The sequence below is a fragment of the Galeopterus variegatus genome, unplaced genomic scaffold (genome assembly GCF_000696425.1).
Source record: "Galeopterus variegatus unplaced genomic scaffold, G_variegatus-3.0.2 Scaffold1968, whole genome shotgun sequence".
Taxonomy (NCBI): Eukaryota; Metazoa; Chordata; class Mammalia; order Dermoptera; family Cynocephalidae; genus Galeopterus; species Galeopterus variegatus.
This window is the reverse complement of record NW_007728079.1, coordinates 86,589-107,891: the sequence shown is the minus strand read 5'-3', so window position 1 is coordinate 107,891 and position 21,303 is coordinate 86,589. Positions and strand designations below refer to the sequence as shown.

At 41.7% G+C, this 21,303-nt stretch overlaps 1 protein-coding gene across 1 annotated transcript in view; it reads right to left on the bottom strand.

The window, feature by feature from the left end:
* HGD (homogentisate 1,2-dioxygenase) overlaps positions 1–21,303 on the bottom strand; it is a 48,027-nt gene that overhangs the window by 11,931 nt on the left and 14,793 nt on the right. Inside the window, exons 5-11 of the mRNA XM_008579857.1 lie at positions 11,677–11,736; positions 9,857–9,948; positions 8,671–8,705; positions 7,770–7,849; positions 7,124–7,223; positions 5,151–5,275; positions 928–1,032 (exon numbers count right to left, since the gene is read on the bottom strand). Coding sequence (XP_008578079.1) covers positions 928–1,032; positions 5,151–5,275; positions 7,124–7,223; positions 7,770–7,849; positions 8,671–8,705; positions 9,857–9,948; positions 11,677–11,736 — 597 coding nt within the window. The remainder of the gene's footprint in view (positions 1–927; positions 1,033–5,150; positions 5,276–7,123; positions 7,224–7,769; positions 7,850–8,670; positions 8,706–9,856; positions 9,949–11,676; positions 11,737–21,303) is intronic.

Sequence of the window (21,303 nt, the reverse complement as noted above, 5' to 3'; positions counted from 1 at the left end):
AAAGGTAGTATGGCTCAAATAAAGCTTCATCAGTGTATCTCTGGACCCTTTATCATGCTGTTTTGGGCTTGGCACCTCACTTTTCTTTTCCCCTTTCGTTTTATTAAGAGTTGCTGCTGTTCAGAAAGGTGGTTCTGTCACCCCAGAGACAGGCTGAACTGGCTCAGAGTAATCCTTCTGTCTCTGGTTCTCTGGCTTCCGCTCTAATTATCCCTCCAGCTCGTGGGTTAAGTTAATCTATTATGAACGAGGCTGCAAAATGAACTTTCCCCCAGGATCTCAGAACTAGCACTTTATCAAGAATGTGGGGCCTTGGGGACCAAACTGTAGACCAGGTACCTATTTGTGGCCCCCTAATTGAGTGAAAAATATGACTGAGTTCACACTGTAGAATTTCTTTGGTTTAAATTCAAGCACTAAACATTATTAGTAACTTTAGAAAATGCTTGTCTGCTCCACCACTGCCAAAAACAGCTGAGAGGAGGCACTGGGGCAGGCAGCCTGAGCAAGCAGAGTAGACTCGAGGTTTGTGAGAAGAACAGAGGTCTCTCCAAAGCCATAAACGTTCTCTTCTCCTCACTCCATCACTAACATCAGCAGTTTTTTGTTTTGTTTTGTTTTGTTTGGAGCAGGGGGAGGTGGAGGTAAATTTCCCACAAAAAAACTAAGTTTTTACCCATCTATGAGAGTTATTGTGAATACTCTGTAGAAAACTAAGCCGTGCTCATAGGTGAATGGAATGTCGAGTTCTGGCCTGACTCCCTCGTTAGCTGTTATTTACTCCTTCTCCAAAGGACAAATGACTGTATGTAGGGCTTCCAAGGGTGACACTAGAAATGTTAAGTTTGTGAAAGCCAGAGATCCACTGCGGACCCCTCCCACCCAAGGCTTGCCTCATCCATAGGACCTAAGATGGTCCCAACTTACGGCGTGGTCAAAAGCCACCGAGTTGATGACCATGAAGTTCTCCAGGTTGTACTTGTAGGGCGTATAGTTCCCGTGCCAGGCCACAACATTGAAGGGGGAGAAATCCTAATCACAAAAAGCAGGAAAGGATGATCTTAGCATCTAAAGCTTTTGTAGCTGTGATCCCACAAAATGTACCGGGCATGACTCTTTTTTTTTTTTAATTTGATTTTGTTCTCAATTGATTATACCACCCTTTGGGAGAAGTATAACCCTGAATCATTATGTGGTGGCTTCACACACGTTCTACCAGCCCCTCACTTAGCCACTATTTTTCCAGTTCATAGGCTGCAGCTGCTTTCTGCTCACATGTGCAGCAGAAGCACAGCACATTCTCCAAGTAGTGCCTTTTTAACAATTTTTAACGTAACTGGGAAAGTGCAGATGCCAGCAATTCTCAAACAATCTGGCCTACCTTCTGTTTCCTGTGCAGAGGGCACTTGCTGTGATGGTTCTCCAGGTAATTGCTGCCTAGGGGAGCTTACAATAAACATAGTGCCTGGGCTGGTGAGTACAGGAGAGGGGGCAAGCCCACTGAGAGTTTCAACCCCAAGGACTTGAGATTTCAGAACAATCCTAAGGTGATGCTTCTTGATCCTGTCCTGGAGCAGGAGGGGAGCAGTGTTCTGCTATAGTAAGGTGGTCCCCACTGCAGCTATGGGTCTATTTGGGAAATAGAGTCCAATCAGAATGCTCTAAAGACTTTAATGAAGGGACTACTCACAGAGGTGTGGTTAGGGTTAAGTGGAATGACTAAAAATGTTGAGGTATCTGGGCCTAGCAGTAGTGAAAAGACATAGCATTCCTAGGCATGTGGAACAAGAGAAGGAAATATTGTTATAGGACTTTAGCAAGAGCTAGAACCATGAAGAAGGGAGCAGACCAGTGGTATGCTGGTAAATATTTAACAACTAGAACTCTGGAAAAAAATAAAAAGCTCTGACTTACAGTGCTGGCTGGTTTCTGGAGTGTAAATACTCCCACCATGATCATTTGTGAGCTATAAACAAGATGGCATGGAACACAGAGTTGGGGAGAGGTGTGCGTATCAGTTCCTGCAAGTCAGTATGAACTGGCTCCAGAGCTCCGCTGGAGCTACCCAACAGAAACTGAGGTCCTGGGGGGATGCAGCTACTGCCAGAAACACAGTCCCAAACATCGAGGAAGCAGGGAAAGAAATACCCCAACTTGTCTTTCCTCCTGCCCTCCAGTTTCCTGTGGGTTGATCCCAACCAGAAGCCACCTGTCTAGAGGGCCTGGGTGATACAGTCCATACAGGTCAGCCTCCCAGGGCACCGATCGTGATCAAGGGAAAGTGGATCAGCTGGGGCTCACACAGAGAATAACCAGCACAGGTTCCCCTTGGAAAGTGGAAACCTTTCTAGAGGAGCTGCTGGCTGCTTCTAGAATGGTGGCTCCCTATCAACTGTACGTAAAAAATAATCTTGGGAACATGCTTAAAATGAATGTGGATTTCCATACCTCATCCCCAGAGGCTATCATTTTTGCCAGACTAGAGTAATATCAAAGGATTTGCATTTTAAACAAGCTTCCCTAAGACTTTCTGATGCAAATAGTCCCTGAACCACATTTTGAGAAACTCCCACCCAGAGAATATAAGGATGACTATGTCTGCCACAGAGGTTAATTTTAAGTGACAAACTGGTTGGCCTCTGTTAGGTCGTGTGACCTGTAGATGTTGTCCAAGGAAAATAACATGCCTTGGCAAATATAAGCAATAAGTCAAACAGACAAAATAAAGCAAATAAATAATGGTAAAACACAAATCAACTAATTTACAACTATTAAAAAGCAATGACAGCCAAGCTGGGGCCGCTAGAGCTCAGGGAGAGAAGAGGAGAGACCTAAGGAGTTCATGAAGGTGGGAGAAGCCACGATGAGAGAAAGAAGAAACCTCTTCGACCATTTTGAGCACTGGCCATGTCCAGGCTGGATCTTCTGAGCGCACAGATGAAGTTGCTTGGAGACGGCAGGGGAGAAGAGGGCCTTGGTGGCCCCCAGGCCAGCAAGACCACTAATAGGGTTTCCATGGGCCCACATAGGAGCAATGAGCCACAACAACTGAAAAAAAGGAGCCACTCAGAGGCCAGTGAGTCATCACAAGGGACCAGTGCAGGGCCCATCCCATGGGAAGTGTTTGGAACAGAGGTGGTGGGGGAGACGGGCCCATGGGAAGAACACTGGGGCACAGCAAGGATAGCTGATCTGCCCCCCAAACAGCATAGGACCACTCAGTGAAGACTGGTCAGGAATATAGAACTGCAGGGGGGGGCAGTTTGATGAAAAGACTCAGGCCCAGACCAGTGTTTCTACACAACCCAGGTGCATTGGATTTCACGAAACCCCGAAGTCCTATGAAGTCAACCATTTAAACCTAAGCTGCACAAAAAGCCTTCCCTGGGGAATCAACAGCAAAGCAGCAATTTAGCTCAACCACAGAGCTCAAGTACTGGTTCCCACAGGAAGTTCCCCCACTTTAGAAGGAAGCAAAGGACAACAAATTAGTTCCAGTGCAGAGGTTAAGTGGTGGGAACAGCCAATAATCCAACACAGAACTGAAAGAAAAAACAGAGTGCTCACAACCAGAGACAAAGTTTGATATTAACTAGTAAAGGTCTCATTTCACCAAAGAACACCAATAACACCTAGAAGGACCAGAAGTCCCCTGGGCTACCAAGCCTTTCTGGTAGACACACTGCCAGTGCCACGGGGCTTGCCCAGGATCTAGAGGTATGGAGTCGGGGACCGAACCCTCTGTCCACAACCAGGCACACTGCCAGTGCCATGGGGCCAACTTGGGGTCCAGAGGCATGGAACAAGGGACTGGACCCTCCTCCTACAACCAGGCACAATGCCAGTGCCACCACCAATGAGGTAAGGAGCATGCCAAAATCATCACCTCCACGTGGGTGGCCCACGACAGCCACCACAATAACCATGGCTGCCGCAAAAGCATCTAGACACCACAACCACCATGCAGATGGTCCGCCAGCCACTGGAGTGCACTGACACAAGGAGAGTCACTAGCAGAAACCAAAGAAGAGGATGTCTCTCTCCACAAAGCTCATTCCGAGTGACAGAAGAAAAATCTACTCTACAATAATATCAGGGGACCTGAACTCAGCATTGGACAGATCATCTAGACAACAAACCAACAGCGTAACCATTACTCTTTCAGAGGGAGAGAAGAAATCTAGGGTAATTAGAGGGGGAAGGGGGGAAGGAGAGGGGGATGGGGAGAGATTGTACAAGGGTCATAAAGAGTAAGTATGACTTGTAACAATATACATACTAGTATTATTGATTTGATCAACATATGTCAACATTGAACCCCCAAAATATGTATAATCAATTAGGATTCAATAAAAAAAATTTTTAACTTGTAACAATATACATACTAGTATTATTGATTTGATCAACATATGTCAACATTGAACCCCAAAAATATGTATAATCAATTAGGATTCAATAAAAAAAATTTTTAAAAAAGGTAAACAGAAGAGATCTTTGAGTCCTTTTTATTACATAAGTATTTGATTCTAATAGATTATACATATCAGTATATTAAATAATAATATATAGTAAGATAATATAGATTACATATTATGTCATTATTATTACTTTTATTATTATGTGTGCCTTTGCTTATGTCCTGAATTTACCAGGCTGGTGGTATAAACAGAGCCAAGCTAATTAACTGAATACTACTTGTTTTGTATTAATCATTGCTTGTATCTGAAATATGGCAGTCATTGGAGAACATAAACCTTGGCTGATCTGCTTGCTAACTCATTTTTTTTTTTACAGAACATATTACACTGCCTATATATTATGTTTTCTGCACAATTTACAGAGACCTAAATATTGCCACAATTTTCATTGCATGGTAACCGGAAAGAGGGAAAGAGCACAATCTTTGGAATCAAAGAGATATGGACTTGAATGCTGGTTCTGCCACTTAATATAACATTGGTAAGTTATTTATCACTATCTGGCCTGTTTTCATGACTATAAATAAGGCAAATAGTACCTGACTTGTGGTATCTTAGTGGTGTGGTAAAGATAAAAGGGTATATGTAAAGTGCCTAACACTGGCCTTGTCAATTCGTAGGTGCTCAATAACTGTTCGTTCTCTCCCCTGCCTACCAACTCTCTTACTTTACCTGTTTGGCAGCATACAGCTTGCCCTGGTATTTATTAATCACAGTGTAACCACCTGGAACTTGGCGATCTTCATACCAGGCAACGGGTATCAAGAAATCACGAGGATTGGCCAAGCCATTGGCTCCTGGAACACAGTAACCCGAAAGTCTTGTAGATACTTCAGCAATCACATTGGAAAGATGTCCGTGGTTGCACAAAGAGAAAGGCTTTCTTTTATGTCAAGAGCCACTCCACAAATTGCTTCCATTACTCAAAGACTCACTGGATTCCCAGTCTGGTATTTTTTTAGGAGGACCCAAGGAATTTTGTCAGAAAAAAAATCACAGAAATCATCATTATCAAAAGCAACATCACCTGCTAAAGTTGTGGCATGACTGTGGTTAATTAACAAAACATTTTACACGCATTTATCTCATCACTATGGGTGAGGGGAAGGGAGGAGAGGAAGAGACTAGAAAAGAGGAAAAGAGAAGATCTGACAGCAGATACCAGACCTTTTTCTCTCCAAGGAAACCGTAATGACTACAAAACTCATCTATAGTCCTTGATCTCAGATAGGAGGGGTTAACTGCTGTTGCCCCAGGCATGCTTCTGCTCCTTAGACAGAACTCAGAACTCAGAGCAAAATCCACAGTTTTATTCGAAAACTGCTCTCTAGCCTGAAAAAGTCTGTCTGCCGCTCAGGGATAAAGTGTTCAGAACTTGCCTGCTTACCTTTGCTTAGGAGCGAGTGTTCCCTCCAGAAAAAGAAAATAGATCAAAAGACCAAATATGAAAACCATAAGTGCAAAAACCTAATTTAACTCTGAGAGGAGAGACCTGGGGAGTGTTTTATCATTTCCAGCTCCTAGGGTTAAAAAAAATAAGCCCCCAGCTGGTTAGTAAATTATATATATTTTCCAGAGGGTACATGTTCCACGGAACCTGGAGGCTATGCCGACTTGCAGAGCAGCAGGAAGCCAGAGCAAAGTGGGAAGAGTGGGCGGTGAGCGGATGACAGACGGCCACCATGGCTCCAGCTGCCTCTCTGCTGCCTCCCACCTTCCTTGGAATATTTGGATCCCCCAGGGGAGTGACCAGAAGGCACATGCTAGCCTGTCCCTGTTTTGCTCTAAAAAGCTGTTGACAAAGAAGGGAAGAACTGGGAGTTGTGGCCAAAGGTGAAACCAAGGGCAAAATTTCCCCATCACTCCTCTCACTCCTGGAGTGGTTTTGAGAACGGCCCCTCCTGACGCCTTCCCTTCTCTCCTGCATCTCCTGCCTCCAGCTTGCCAGAAGAGTGGGGAGTGGGGGGACCTCGGTTCACTTTGAAAGTTTCAATCTGCCTCACAGGGCTGTGGTTTCTAGCTCCTTCATAGCACTGAGTGATGTACCTTTTTTGACTGTTAAGTGTGTGGATCTTGTAGATTGTGCTCGGTAAGAATGTGGGATGTCAGTCTGTTCCCCCTTTTCATAGGAATAGGGCCACAGCCATTTTTATGGCTTTCCCCACTTTACTGTCTACACACACCCCATTGACTTAAGAAAACGATCTCCATCCTATTCCCAAAACTCATTCCCACTTGTATGCTTTTGCAAAACTGTTCCCTTCACTCTTTACCTCTCAAATTTCCATCAAGAATTAGTCAAATTTCATCCCTTCTGTGAAGCTGTTTCTGGTGACTGTGGCCCACAGTAATCCAAACTTCTACATCCTTTACAGCGTACACCATATAACCAGAAATATATTACATACTGTCTTTATATCTATTGGTCTATGTACAGTCTAGACAGACTTATAATGGGTTGGTTTGGGTTGTTTTCTGTTCGCATGTATTTTATGAGAAGATACGTGGTCTGGAGAAGAAGTTGTCTAAGAGAGGAAAGTTGAAGATTGAGTGAGATAGTGAGGGTAGAAGGATGTTTAACTTTCATGCAATTATTTGTGTCTTGTTTCTCAAGCATGGCTTAGGGGCTTGTAGTGAAGATTTACCAATGGGTCCCAGGTCAGGTAACTCAAAGTGGACACCGTAGACCTCCAGGATGTAGCCCCTGGTTTCCTCGAAGACATCTATGCTGAACCGCATTCCTCTCTGGAATGGGAAACAGACACTGGTGCACCCTTCAAATCATACCTGTAGCCATAAAGAAACTTCCCAGAGCCACAGCCAGTCCCACATGCAAAGTAAAGCTATTGTTTGTTGAACTAAGTTTGAGAGGTGACCAGATCAAAGATGAGTTAGAAAGAAAAACTTAATCCTAATCACATCTGTGACCCAAGCCAATTCTAGTCTAATCTCTCATTAGATCCAGAGAGAACAGACTTAGCCAAATTAAAAATAAAAGTACCTCCACTGCCCCCACCTCCATCAATGGGAACAGAGCCTTATCCAGAGCGTCTGAATATTTAGTAAAGTGAAGTGACAAGGGCTCTTTGCTTTGTGATTGTGTGCTGAATTAAAACAAAGCAGGCACCCAACCCTGCTTACCCTTCTGCACATGGAGCCTTCTGTGTAATTCAACTCCCTCCCCTTGCCCAGACGTGACAGAAAAATTCTAGAGTTAGAAATAGCAGCAGCTGAAACATCTGATTGCTCCTAAATTAGTGAGAGGTGGGGAGAAGACGACACATCACCAACCTGAATGACGCAGATCTCATTGGGCTGCACAAGCATCTTGCCAAACTCGGTGTAAATGAGAAGCTTCCCTTGCTGGGGAACTGACAGAAAAAGACAGGGCAGTGGTGAGTGGCCCTTTTCATGTGAGAACCATTTCCATGAAGAGTATGGGCTTAAGGGCTGCATTTGCTTCTTCATTCACAATGAAAAGAGCTTTATTGAGTCGCTTCTGGGAAAATGTATATTCTGACAACTAAGGTTAGTTATTTTACTACCTAGAGAAATGTGAATAAAAAATGACTCCCCTTTTTTTGGTTGCCAGGTAAGGAGCTTGTATGTGCACAATTTTGTGAACTGATCAAAAAGGGTGGCAGAAATAGGATGGAAAATTACCCATTTCTGATAATTCCAGTGGGAAGTTGGCATTTGCATGTCTAATAAATACACCAAAACGTTGACTTCAAAATATCGATACCAAAGCCATCAAATAAAATGGCCAGACCACACCAATCTCTGATAGAATTACATTTCAGATGATCTCATGAAAATTTGTATTTAAATTGCAGTTATTAGTAACAGATGGGCTTTTCTTGGGTGAATTTGAAAGCAAGTGGAGTTATCTTAAGTTAATCATATGTTGGTGTTCCTCTTCATTTCTTTTCAGCTGCCCAGATCTCCCACACCAGAAAGGCCCAGAAGAGATGGGCACAGTCAGAGAGACCAGCAAATAAAGTAGGGGCTTTGAGGTTCACTAGGAATCATTTCCAGACCACTAGTGGCTTCTAGACCTCAGTCTATAGATTGCACTAACTGAAATAACACAAATTGTAGGATGAAGAAAAATAATGTGTATAAAATTAAAAAGCAGTTTATGGCTAGGGAGCAATTAACAGTAAAGGGGTTTGAAACATTTGGAACTCACCAATCAAGAAGTCCCCATCTGAATTGTAAAAGCATCTGAAACATATAAAGTAATTCCTGTGATTTTCAGTTTTAACACTATCTAGACAAATTAATTAATTCCACAAATTATTGTTTAGTGCCTGCTATGTACCAGGCTGAGTGTTGGGTATAAAATGGTGAGCAAAATGACCCAGGCTTTGCTCTTGTAGAGTTTAGAGTCTAATAGGAAGTCAGACAGCAATCGAATAATTATAGAACCATATTATTGCAAACTGTAATAATGCTATGAAAGTCAAGTTTAGGGGAATGAACGAATAGGGACCTGGATCTAGTTTGAGGAGTTAGCAAAAGCTTTTCTTAAGAAGAGACACATTTAACCTGAGATAGGAACCCTTATCTAGGCAAGGGTTTGGGAAGGGGAGAGAACATTTCAGGAGAAGGAACAACATGTGCAAATGCTCTGAGGCAAGAGGGCACGTGGCAGGTTGAAAGAAATGAATGAAAGCCAATGTAGCTCAAGTGGAGAGAGGGGAGATGGGTTATTAGGGGGTGTTGTAGGGCTGTGATGTTGGCCCTGATTCATGGCTCAGAGAAATTAAATGGCTCGCACAAGTGCACTCAGCCAGGAAAAGTAGAGTGGGCTTTGGACACGAATGGTCTGGTTCCAGACGTAGTGTGTAAAACCACTATCATATACTGCTTCTCAAAGAAAAGGCAAGAATTCCATCTATGTATTTTTTAATTGAAAAAGTTAGTATATAAGTTGCTCTACTTAGAAACTTTAAGCTTACACAATGCTATTAGCTGAAGCCAAAGTCTGTTAGCTTGACCTGCCATCAACAGGTGGCCCTGATGGTGGCTCATGCAGTATGACTTTGGACTCAAGAACTGCCCTGTGGAACTTAAGAAATTAAACTCAAAATGCCTCTTGAACTATTCCTGCATTCCAGGGCCCTATCCTCCCTTTTTGGTTTGCATTGTTATGTGACATTCTTGTTCATGGTTTGGGAGTCAGTCAAGATAGAAATGCTAATTTATTATCATCATCAATAAATATGTATCGATATTACTCTGAGGGAAAAACAATAATGAAAACAACAACGTACCTGCACGTGTGACTTTACAAGAGGGAGACCTGGCCTTCACCCTCTGGCCAATAGCCCTTGGGGAATGGGGATGTCCTGCCCTAGCACTGAGCCACTTACCTGTTCCCCATGGAGGTATTGCAGAGAAAAATGTGGACAGCAAGCCCATTGTTAGACTTGATGTCTCCAGCTCCACACAAGGTGTGCAGGCCCTGGGAGAGACCCGCGGGAGAGGGAAAGGTAAATGTGAATAGTGCCCAAGAGGCAGCCCTCCCAGTGATCCCTGAGGGTTATGAGGCAAGGTCCTACCAGGGTCTTCCCTTGAGACCAATGGGACATTTGGGATCCAGGCTGCCTCTGGGGAGCCTGGAATTTACTGACTTATGTTTGATAAGTTGTGGCTCACTCTAGTTGCCAGCCATGGGCTAAATCTGGATCGTCTTAATGGCTACTTTAGATGAACGTACAGAGCATCAATTCATTACTTGTCTCTTATCAGTTTGATGCTTAGGATCAAGCCGAAGGAAAGATTCTGTTGGAGGTAATATCAGGCATCTGGAAGGCTTAAAAGGAAGGTTGCAGCATGAGGGGCTAGATAATGCCCCTTTCATATACCCTAGCAGGTGGGCAGCTCTTTGCTTATGAGTAGGGTTGGCCTAGTCTCTCCAGAAAATGGCAGAGGAACACATTTTGATTGACTGTAATTCTCTCTGATACGTGACCAGATAATTCACAGCACAAGAAACCTTAACACATGGGCCTTCCCAGAACAGCCCTCAGCCCCAAACCTGCAGATGGAGAGCCCAAAAAGAGAGAACTCTGCTCCTCCATATCCTTAACTCACACAGGAATGAGGGCATTTCTTTTTGTATTTTAACTTAATTTGCAAGTTTGGGGACTATTTAAGTGAATCTGCACCAGGTTTGGCACACTTAATAAGGATAAGGACTTCAAGATGATTCAAACAATTTGGTTTATGGCTAGGCACCTAGACTGTCCCTAAGTAAGCCATGAACTGAGGTTGGTCTGCAGAACCCTCAGCTGGTCTCTTTGAGCCCCATCTCCTTGTATGTATGATCTCTCCCCATCTCTTCCCCCACACACTCCTTGCTCTGGCAGAGGTATTCCAGTACTCCCAGGACTGTAGCCACCAAGCAGAGCTTCCAAACAGCATCATACTAACTAGAGTTGCCACCCTGAGTTGATTCTAGCCCAGGCATCCATTTCAGAAGGTCCAGAAACTTGAATGGGAAAAATTGTATATTTATTTTTACTAACCTCTGAATGAAATTTAATTAAAATGAATGTAAGCAACAAACCACAGCAGTATTAGAAGTGCCTTGCCTGTAGCTTTGTCAATGATAGAAATCATGGACATATTTATATCACATTATAGTTGTTACAGATATTTCAAAATATCGTTTATGCTCATACCATAGTTATTAGATTCTTCCATAGATCTCACAACTTACGTTAACAACGAAGCGTATGTATGACTATAAACCAAACCAAGTTTGTTTTAAAAAATATTTTTATCACTGTATTTCAATATAGTTGCCTTCTTTGTAATTTTATGTAATTTATTTTTTACAACTTAAAAACATAGGCATCACCAGACTATTAAAGGGGTCCATGGAGCAAAAAGGTTAAGATTCCCTGTTCTAGCCAAAAGCAGAGGAGCTTGAGGTAGAAAAATGTTCAATTTCCATTGGCTTTTCTGAGATGTCAATAGCTCATGAGTGCCCTTTGCTGTCAGGGGCCACGTGACATCCTCATGTAGATAAGACACCCTTGACCATCCCCAGAGCACACGCGCGTGGTTCTGTCTCTGCTGCCTCCCTATGAGGCTGCTTCTGCTTGGTGTTCAGCCTGCAGATAGTTGGAGCCCTCACCACATAAGAGAGATGAGCAGTGGGAAGGTGTGGCTAGAACTGACTTACGCTCACAAAGTCCACTTTCTTCTGAGATGCTTTTGGAATCTCAAATGGTTTCCATCGAAGCTGGAAAAAAAAAAAATACACATACTGGAAAATTATTTCACAAGAGGAAGCCATAGCCCTTCTAAATAAATTACCTCAATTACACAAAAGGAAAAGGACAGCTGCTCCCTCTGTGAAGCTCTGACTGCTTGTGATTTTGTTATTTTAAAATTAATGATTATCCATCATTTCCTTAAAGGGGCTCTGATGGTGTGTGTGCATGTTGTGAGTGCATATGTGTGTGTGTGTGTTTAAACCTATGTGAATATAAACTGCCTTTGTTCCTTAGCACTTTAAATTATAAAAATAAAAAAATCATTGCTTCCTCTTTCAGAGCTATTTGTTTCTTTTAACATTTTGCTCAGGCACATCAGTGAGTTTTGACTGATGCCACTTTTCATGCTATTTATAATCAGCTCCCTTTCCTGGCTTGCCAGCCTCTCTGTGTGGGCTCCTGACACTGCAGGCGAAGGTTCTACTTCTACTTCCAGCCCTTGGAGATTTAAATTATTTCCTTAAGAGAAAGAAAAAGCACCCAGCTGAGACTGGATTTGGTAAATGCAGTACGGAATTCAGTTTCTTTACCAAACCCCGCATTTGTCCCCAGGCTGCCTGACGGTTCAGTTTAAATCACAACAATCTTTAATTTAATAATGAAATGATCTAAGGAAGTGGGGAGAAGAATCAGTAGGTTCAGGCCCGACTTGAAGTGTCAGCCCAGCACTGCTTGATCAACTTGGCAGCAGACCTGACCCAGCCTGGCTGGCAACGGATAAGCCCAGCAGCCTCAGGACACATCTCATGGAGTGACCTGCACCCAGAAGGCAGGTTCCATTGGCTGTGGTGCCTGGTCAAGGTGGGCTAGGCAAGGCCCCCCATCAGGCCACAGGCTCAGCTCATTCTGTATTTCAGAGGGGCAGCTAGAGGGACAGGAAGCAGCAAGTGGAAAAGGTGGTGCTGGGATGATTCTGCCTCTCTGACATATACAGTCAGGCAGCAGCCTACATTTCTTAGAAGCAAAGCAGGACAATCACATTCTGAGACTACTTAAAAAGGATGTAAAATGTTGATTTGAAAAACAGTGTTGAAACCATGCTTCAGAAAGAATAAAATGCTTTAGGATGAATTCTATTAAGGATGCTGTCTCCTAGGGAAACAGGGGGGAGCTGAGAGCAAGGACCTAGGGTCCCAAACTTGGCACTATTGACATTTTGTGCCAGATAATTTTTTGTTGTGGGGGCTGTGCTGTGTATTGTAGAATGTTAGCAGCACCCCTGACCTCTACCCACTAGATGCCAGTTTGCATTCCCCTAAGTTATAACAACTAAAAATGTCTCTAGACATTGCCAAATGACATTTGGGGGACAAATTTCCCCCAATTGAGAAGCACTGACCTAGGAGGATATTGCCCTGACATCAGGAAGGGCCACAGCTAAGCACTGCTGGATTTTTGAGGGGAGATTCTAATCTACTACTAACCATTACCTGCTGTTTCTCTCTATAGCAGCAGTGTAGAGTTTGTGTACCCAAGAAGATTGTCTGGAGGATAATACTACCTAGAATCTTAGTTTCAAAAAGAGTCATCAAAAACAAACAAACAAACAAAAACACACAAACATCACTTTGTACCCCATAAATAGTATGATTATAAGTCGTCAATAAATTAAAAACAAAACAAAACAAATATGTAAAAGAAAACTAAAATGGATCCTTTGAAAATACTAGTAAAATGATGTACATTTTTCTAGAAGATCAGACCAGGAAAAGAGAAAAATGTCACAACAAACTAAAAACAATGAAGTGATAAGTAGTATATAAGTAACAATATAAAATAGTAAAAGTTATTAAGGATCATTATGTACAATTTCATGTTAATATGAACGTCTTAAAAAAAAAGTCACACACACCCACACACAAAAAGTCACCATTCTAGATTTCCCAATGGAAGGGATTTAAGTATCAGATCTATGGTTGCCTGGGCAGCCTTTTAGCTCTATCTAGAGATTCTCAACCCTGGCCACTCACGAGAATCACCTGGAGAGCCTCTGAGATCAAGAGCAGATTAAATCAGAATCTGTGAAGGTGGGGCCCAGGCATGAGTATTTTATAAATACTCTTCTAATGCGCAGCTAGGGTTTAAGAATCGGCATATGCAACCCATAGATTCTGGGATTCTTGTATTGGTGATCCAAGCGTTATGCTCAGAAAAGTCCACCTAGTCAACCAGTCATTCAACCAATCAATCAGTCAACTAAATTGTGGCATCTTGGGCCAGATGTGGCAGTAACGGTGCCAGTTATCAAACATCAGGGATGTTTAAATAATACAAGTCTAAAGATTTACAAATCTAAGGGGGAGAAAGAGAGCAAGAAAAGAGATAAAAGGAAAGAAAACTGGAAAAGAAAGAAAAAAGGAAAGAGAGAAGAGAGAAATCCCACTAGCAAGAGAATTTCTGCCTGGTTAGTTGCACTGGGACAACACCTTTGTACATCTGCCTGAAATTAAAATACCTGTTGTAATAGAAATAAAGTCCTGGTCCCCAGAGAAGATGTTCTTCTTCTGTGAGTGGGGAAGACTGATCCAGAGAGGCTGATGAATTGGCCAGGGTTGCTGGTCAGTTTTTCTAGGTCTGCAGCACATCAGCCCTCAAGTCATGAGGAGAGGTCATGGGGTGGTGAATGGAAAGGCAACCATATGATGATGTGGGGAGCATGGCTTCAATAGGGCCCACATCCCAGATAAAGTGATGACCCTGATGAACCTTCTCTATTGCAAAAAATTATTCTCATCTAATGGCAGAGAGGATATAGGGAGAGAACTATCTGTTGGGTCTGACGGCAGCAGATTGTACAGAGTCTGTATTCAGATTGTACAAGGGCTATACCATGAGTGATAATAAAGACCCCACGGTGTTGAAGCCCTAACCTGCAATGTGACTGTATTTGGAGATAGAGCCTTTAGGAGGCGATTAAGGGTTAAATGAGGTCAGAAGTGTGAGGCCCTAATCATATAGGATTGGTCGCCTTATAAGAAGAGGAAGAGCTCTCTTTCCCTGTCCACATGCACTCAGAGGAAAGGCCATGTGAGGATGCAGTCAAAATGTGGCCACCTGCAAACCAAAGGGAAAGTCCTCACCAGACATCAACCCTGCTGGCACCTTGATCTGGGACTTCTGGTCTCAAGAACTTTGAGATAATAAATTTCTGTTGTTAAAGCCATCCAGTCTATGGTATTTTGTTATGGCAGCCTGATCAAACTAATATAGTTTTACAACTTTTTAATAGCTTATTTTATTCATTTATATATTATTGCTAAATAGCTCTCCCTATACATAATTCAATTATTAAACATTTCAAAAACAATGAAATCATTTGTAATACCCAATGCAAATGTCTTGGCTGTAGTAGGCATTAATAAATATTTGTTGAATGATTGAATGGATGAATAATTATAAGGCACTGAAAACATTGTTAATATTTCAAAGAACAAGACTAAAGCAAATGCATTGAGATCTTTGGAAGTCAAAACAACATTGAGGCAATAGCTAGCAAGTTGACAAATGTTTCTAAAAGTCCAAAGATTATTTCCAAAATGTAAATCAGTTCTTCATACATGTGCAAAATCATAACTCCTATATCCTTTCTGAATTTCTGTTTAGTTGTTTTATCAACTATTTTTTTTTCCTTTTTGTCTTTTTTACTGACCGGTAACAGGATCGCAACCCTCGGTGTTGCGCCCGCACCGCACTCAGCCAGTGAGCGGGAACCGGTCTCCACATGGGATCCGAACCCTCGGCGGGAGTGCCGCTGCACTCCCAAGCGGCGCACTCTCCAGTGCGCCACCGGGCCGGCCCGTTTTATCAACTATTGAGAGAGGTGTCAAAGTTTCCAACTATAATTATGAATTTGTCTATTTATCCTTTCATTTCTATCATTGCTTCACATATTTTGCAGCTGTATTCTGCAAATTATATTGGAAAATAAACTTTTTCTTACTAGAAATGTGGTGGTCAAAAATAATTTGAAAGGCATCTTCACGGGTGTCCAAAATTAGAATTAAAAATTCTTTAAGATTATCAAAGGAAGAATACAGAGAATTGGTGGCAACATTTAATGATCGGGTTTAAAATTTATGCTCAGAGATGAAAAGGAAATAACAGAGAATTGACTTCATTATTTCCAGAGTTAGAAGACTGGAAGTTAGACTCGATGATCTGAGTATTCCTTTCAACACAGAGATTCTTTGATTTAGTGAGATTCCCTCCAAAATTGCTGTGTACTCAACTAAGATTGAATGAATTGGATGCTCCCAACAACACTGGCTAAGTAGAGGTAGAGATATAATTAGAAGTTAGTACCATCCAAGAATTTTGAAGTAACTTGTAGGGGAAATAGTGATCATAATACATAAGTAATTGTTAACAGCAGCGATGGCTGGGAGAGGTCTAGGGTAATTGGTAGTGTGAGTTTCAGTTCAGACTAAGGAAAATAAAGGTGAATAAAATGAAACTGTGGCTCACTGAATTTTTCAGCAAACTTAGAAATTTTAGGAAATAAGGCAGCATGATTTATGAGGAGAGAAATCAGGCTTTGATTGATCCAGGGAGTTTTCTGAGGGAATAGGCAAGAGCAAAGGTAAGGAGGATCCAAATCCCTGTAATTTATTTAGACATTCAGAAGACTTTTATGAGGCTACAAAATATTGAGCCATTATGGATAGAGACCTGAATTCCCATATGGCCTTGCCCTTGAATGTAAACTAAGGGCTTTATAGTCATTGCTCAGCACCTAGATTAGAGCATGGAACATAGTAGTCAATAAATATTTGTTACATGACATTTAATTCTCACAGCAACTTTCTGGGGCTCTTATGATTATCATTATCTCCATTTTAGAAATAAGATGGTTTAGAGCAGATAAATGATCTCTACGAAGAAGCGATGCCAACATTCTATCAGCCTCTCTTATCAACCTACACCCTGAGCCTTTGATCAAAGCCTGTCTTGATCTGCTTCCTAAACTATTCTTGATCTCCTTCCTTGACTCCTGAACCCAGGCGTTGACTCTTTTTAATGATCTTGTACTTGGTCTTCCAATCTGACCCTTATTTACTCCTCCTGCAGTATTGAGTCACCCTGGGCTAGTCTGACTTGGAACCCTCACCCTGCCAGGTCCTTCAGAATCAGCAATCTTGTCCAGTCCCTTTATACTAATTCATTCAGACAATATTTATTGAACCTCTCTGTGTGCCAGATTTTATGCTAGGTGCTGGAAATGAACAGGACATAGTCTCTGGTCTCAGGGAATCCATTACAGAAGACCCTGGAAGTGTGGACACTTCCCGATAGGAAAACAAGGAAATGGATAAGTGGAAATGACTTTGGAAGAGAAATATACATGGGAATGTTTCCTCAGGAATAAGTCCTAGTACAGGGCTTATTCAGCATTCTTATACATGGGAAATAAGAGATACAAGTAATGAAATCATCTGGTTTGTAGATAGTTCCAATGTCTTTCCAAGAAGTGAAATGTAAGCTTATGGGAATGTACTGTAAAAAGAGTGAGCAAGCTGTCCAAAAAGGGCTGAACAGGGCATTGTGTACTGCAATGCTGGCAAATACCAGTGAATGCATTTAGGGAAATGCAATATAGTCTATTTATAGTAAAAAGAGTGAGCAAGCTGTCCAAAAAGGGCTGAACAGGGCATTGTGCACTGCAATGCTGGCAAATACCAGTGAATGCATTTAGGGAAATGCAATATAGTCTATTTATAGGATGATGGGATGTGAGCTATCCAGGAGTAAATTCAGCAATTCTACTATTTGGAAGAAGGCATGTGGTGGGTCCTGCAAATCAAATGAAGATGATAGAGACATAGATCCTACTCTCAAATATTTTAAGAAATATTGAAAGGATTCAATGCAAAAAGTGGTATTTAAAATGAGTCTTAAATTATGGGTGAAGGTTGGCCCATTAACTCAGTTGGTTACAGTGTGGTACTGATAACACCAAGCTCCAGGATTCCATTTCGGTATCAGCGAGCCACCCAAAACAAACGAACGAACAAACAAAAATTATAAGCAGGATTTGGATGAGTGGATATCTGTGAGGGAAGAAGAAATTCCAGGTAGATATTGTTCTGGAATGATGATGTCTCTAGTGTGCCTGGTAGATAGTGGACACGGAAGGAAGTGAAAGGTTTGAAAGCCTATGAGAGTGAATCAGGCTCTTGATTTTCTGTCTTGGGAGTCTCCCTGGTAACTCTTACACACACTTTGGGAATCCTCATTCTATGGACTTGGCACCAGATTCAATGTAGAGTGAAAAGGACAAGAAGTTCTCAAAGATGACTCTAAGCATTCAAACCTGGGTGTGTGAAAGAATGGCTGTGCCAGTAACAGGCATAGAAAAGCCAGGGAGAGAAGACAGTTTGGGTGGGATTATGTTGACTTCAATTTGGAACATGTTGAATTGTGACATGTGCACGACAACATCCAATGTGGGTTTTAAAGTTGGAGGAGAGACTTGTAAAACATTGCAGAGAGATAACAATTAATGTCATGGAAATGAATGATATTCATAGATTTTTAAAAAGTAAAATCTGGGAGATGCAGAAGATGACAAGAGGGAAGTAAAATGGATGATAGGCTGTAAATGAGATTTCCACAGCAAAGGCAGCCCTACTGTGGCTTCCAAACCCAAGGGCAGCAGGACTGACTTCCTGCAGTGTGGCCTGTGAGGCTATACCCAGCTTTGGGCTAAAGTTATGTTGGGTAAAGCTAGGCCTCTATAACCATACCTGCTGAGGTATGCATATCTGTATATTGGGGTGGGGGAGAAGGCAGGGGCAGGTGAGAAGCAAAGTGGGCTAAAAAATCCTCTGTTGCTCAAGGAGTTTCTCCTCTTAGCTCATCCTACTTGACTATTTCTTATCAACAACAACTAACCCTTCATCTCTAAGGCAGAGAGAATCGAACAAAAGTGGGAATCAGTAGCTGACACTTGCATTTGGAAGGAAAGGGAGAAAAAGCAGAGGGAGAGTATTCTGGACTGGATTGTGTCTCCTTCCCCCAAAATCATATGTTGAAGTCCTTACCCCCAGTACCTCAGGATGTGACTGTATTTAGAGACAGAATCTTCATAAAACTAATTAAGTTAAAATGAGGTTGTTGGGGCGGGTCCTAATCCAATATGATGGTGTCCTATCATATGTTGAAGTCCTTACCCCCAGTACCTCAGGATGTGACTGTATTTAGAGACAGAATCTTCACAAAACTAATTAAGTTAAAATGAGGTTGTTGGGGCGGGTCCTAATCCAATATGATGGTGTCCTTATAAGAAAAGGAGATTGGATACAGACACTTGCATGGGGAAGATGATCTGGAGACACAGAGAGAAAACCACCATCTACTAGCCAGCGAGAGAGGCCTCAGATGAAACTAACCCTGCTGACACTTTGATCTCGAAATCCAGAATGGTGAGAAAATAAATCTTTGTTGTTTAAGACACTCAGTCTGTTTTTGTTATTGCAGCCCTAGAAAACTGACACAGAGGGGAAGGGGAAGATGGGGGGATTAGAAAGAGAAGAAAAGAAGAGGGTGAGAAAGATAATAAGGAAGGGGAGGAGAGAGTAAGTATGTCCCCCTTTCCCAGGAGGGAGATGGAGACGAGGGGGGAGAGAACAGTCTAGTTCAGGACCTTGGAGAAGGCTTGTTCTGCAAGGGTAGGAGTCACACAATGTTATGGAACCCAGAAAGCGAAGGGATTCAGAAGGAAAAGGGGGAAGTCAACTGTTCTGTGCTTTGGGATGTTGAGGAGGAAAAGACTGTATTTAGCTGTGGATGGTTTATGATAGTAAAAATGGAAAAAAAAAAACCTGACAATAGAGGAGTTGTTTTATAAACATTCAGTATATTGGATTACAATACAGAATTAAAAATTATTTAAAAAGACATGGAAACAAGGCAGAAAATGCGATGTTTAAATTAAAAAAACAATTAAAACTGAATTACAGCATGATCTTAATTACAGTAAATATGTACGTAACTGTTTTTTTAAGCACTAATATCAGAGTATTGACAACTTCTTCCCCTTCCTTCTCCTGCTCTCTACGGAAAAATGCTGACTCACTCATTCTCACTGGAGTCCATGATTCACCATGGAGATCAGTGTTGTGTGTGTGTGTGTGTGTGTGTGTCTCCTAGGAAAAGGGGATGCCGTTCTACACTGCAGCTGTCATTTTCTAGAGGCTGAGGGTAGGGGAAGGAAGAGGCAAGCCAGAAACCAGTGGTGACAAGGCACAAGGAACCCGGGGAAGGTGAGAGGTGAGGAGAGAGAGGACTTTAGGGAGACAGCCGGAGGCAGTAAAACTGGTGAAAATGGATTTTTAAGTGTCACTGTGGGTTGTATAATGGATACTTTTTAACGTTTCCAGGAGAAGCAAGTAAAGATTGGCATTATTTTCAATTACTTGTGGTTATTGGCTGCATGGGACTCTAGGAATTAATTTATTTACCTGTATGTATCAAGAAAGAGACTGGAAAGGAAGAGACCAAAACATTAGAAATGGTTAGCTCTGCATTGGTGGAATTACTATTCATTGAAACTTCTATGTAAGTTTTGAATAAAAACATGTACTAATTTTTTAGGACAGTATATCATGGTTGTTTAAAGAGACTATAAATATTTTCAATAGAGTGGTCTGGGCAGGCTGAATTGCATATGGTTAAGGAATGAATGCGGGTGATAATACAGGTTTAGATTACTTTTTCAAGAAATCTGGCTATGAATAGGAGAGATGGGCAAAAACTTTAAGAGGTAGAAAAACCCAAGACATTTTTGGACGGAAGGGGATTTGAGGATGGCAAGACCCAAATAGTTTAACAAATGAGACAGCAAATACCCTGTAAGAGTGTATTTGTTTTGAAACATTTTTGATAATTTCTATGTACTGCAGACAGAAGGAATTTTATGATATGGCCTTTAATTAGCTTTGAGGTATTTCTCACTTGGTCCGAATTATACTGGTTGAGACCCAAGAGATAATTTCTTCAGCTGACGCCTAATTGGGTCAAGAGTATGACTTTCCAACAATCAGGAGGTTAGGGATGTAGTAATAAGAAAGATAAATTTTAGAGGACTCTGACCTCTAAAGAGTAATGCTGTTTAAGGAATTAAAATCTGTAAAATCATGGTTAAATTGGATTTAGATTTATTCATTAAATTCTGAGATTTCAGAAATTAGAGGAAAACACATGATAAACAAAATTAGGTGTACTTCTTATGTGAGATATTAATGGATTAAACTTGTTATGTCCACAGGCTGAATTTAAATATACTCAAAAAGAGCTTGCACTAATTTTTGGATAATTGATTAAATATTCACTAAAGAAAACAAAGGCTTTTGGGTGGATAGTCCCCGATCTTTCTGGGAGGGTATCAAGGATGACAGTGATGATAGCAAATCGCGTGATATACTCTGAGACTAAATGTTAGACTGGAAGAAACGAGCAATTCTCAGGTCTTCAAATTCCCAGAGATGACTAACGTGGGCAGTTGGTGAAGCTGATGAAGTATGGGACTTTTTCTG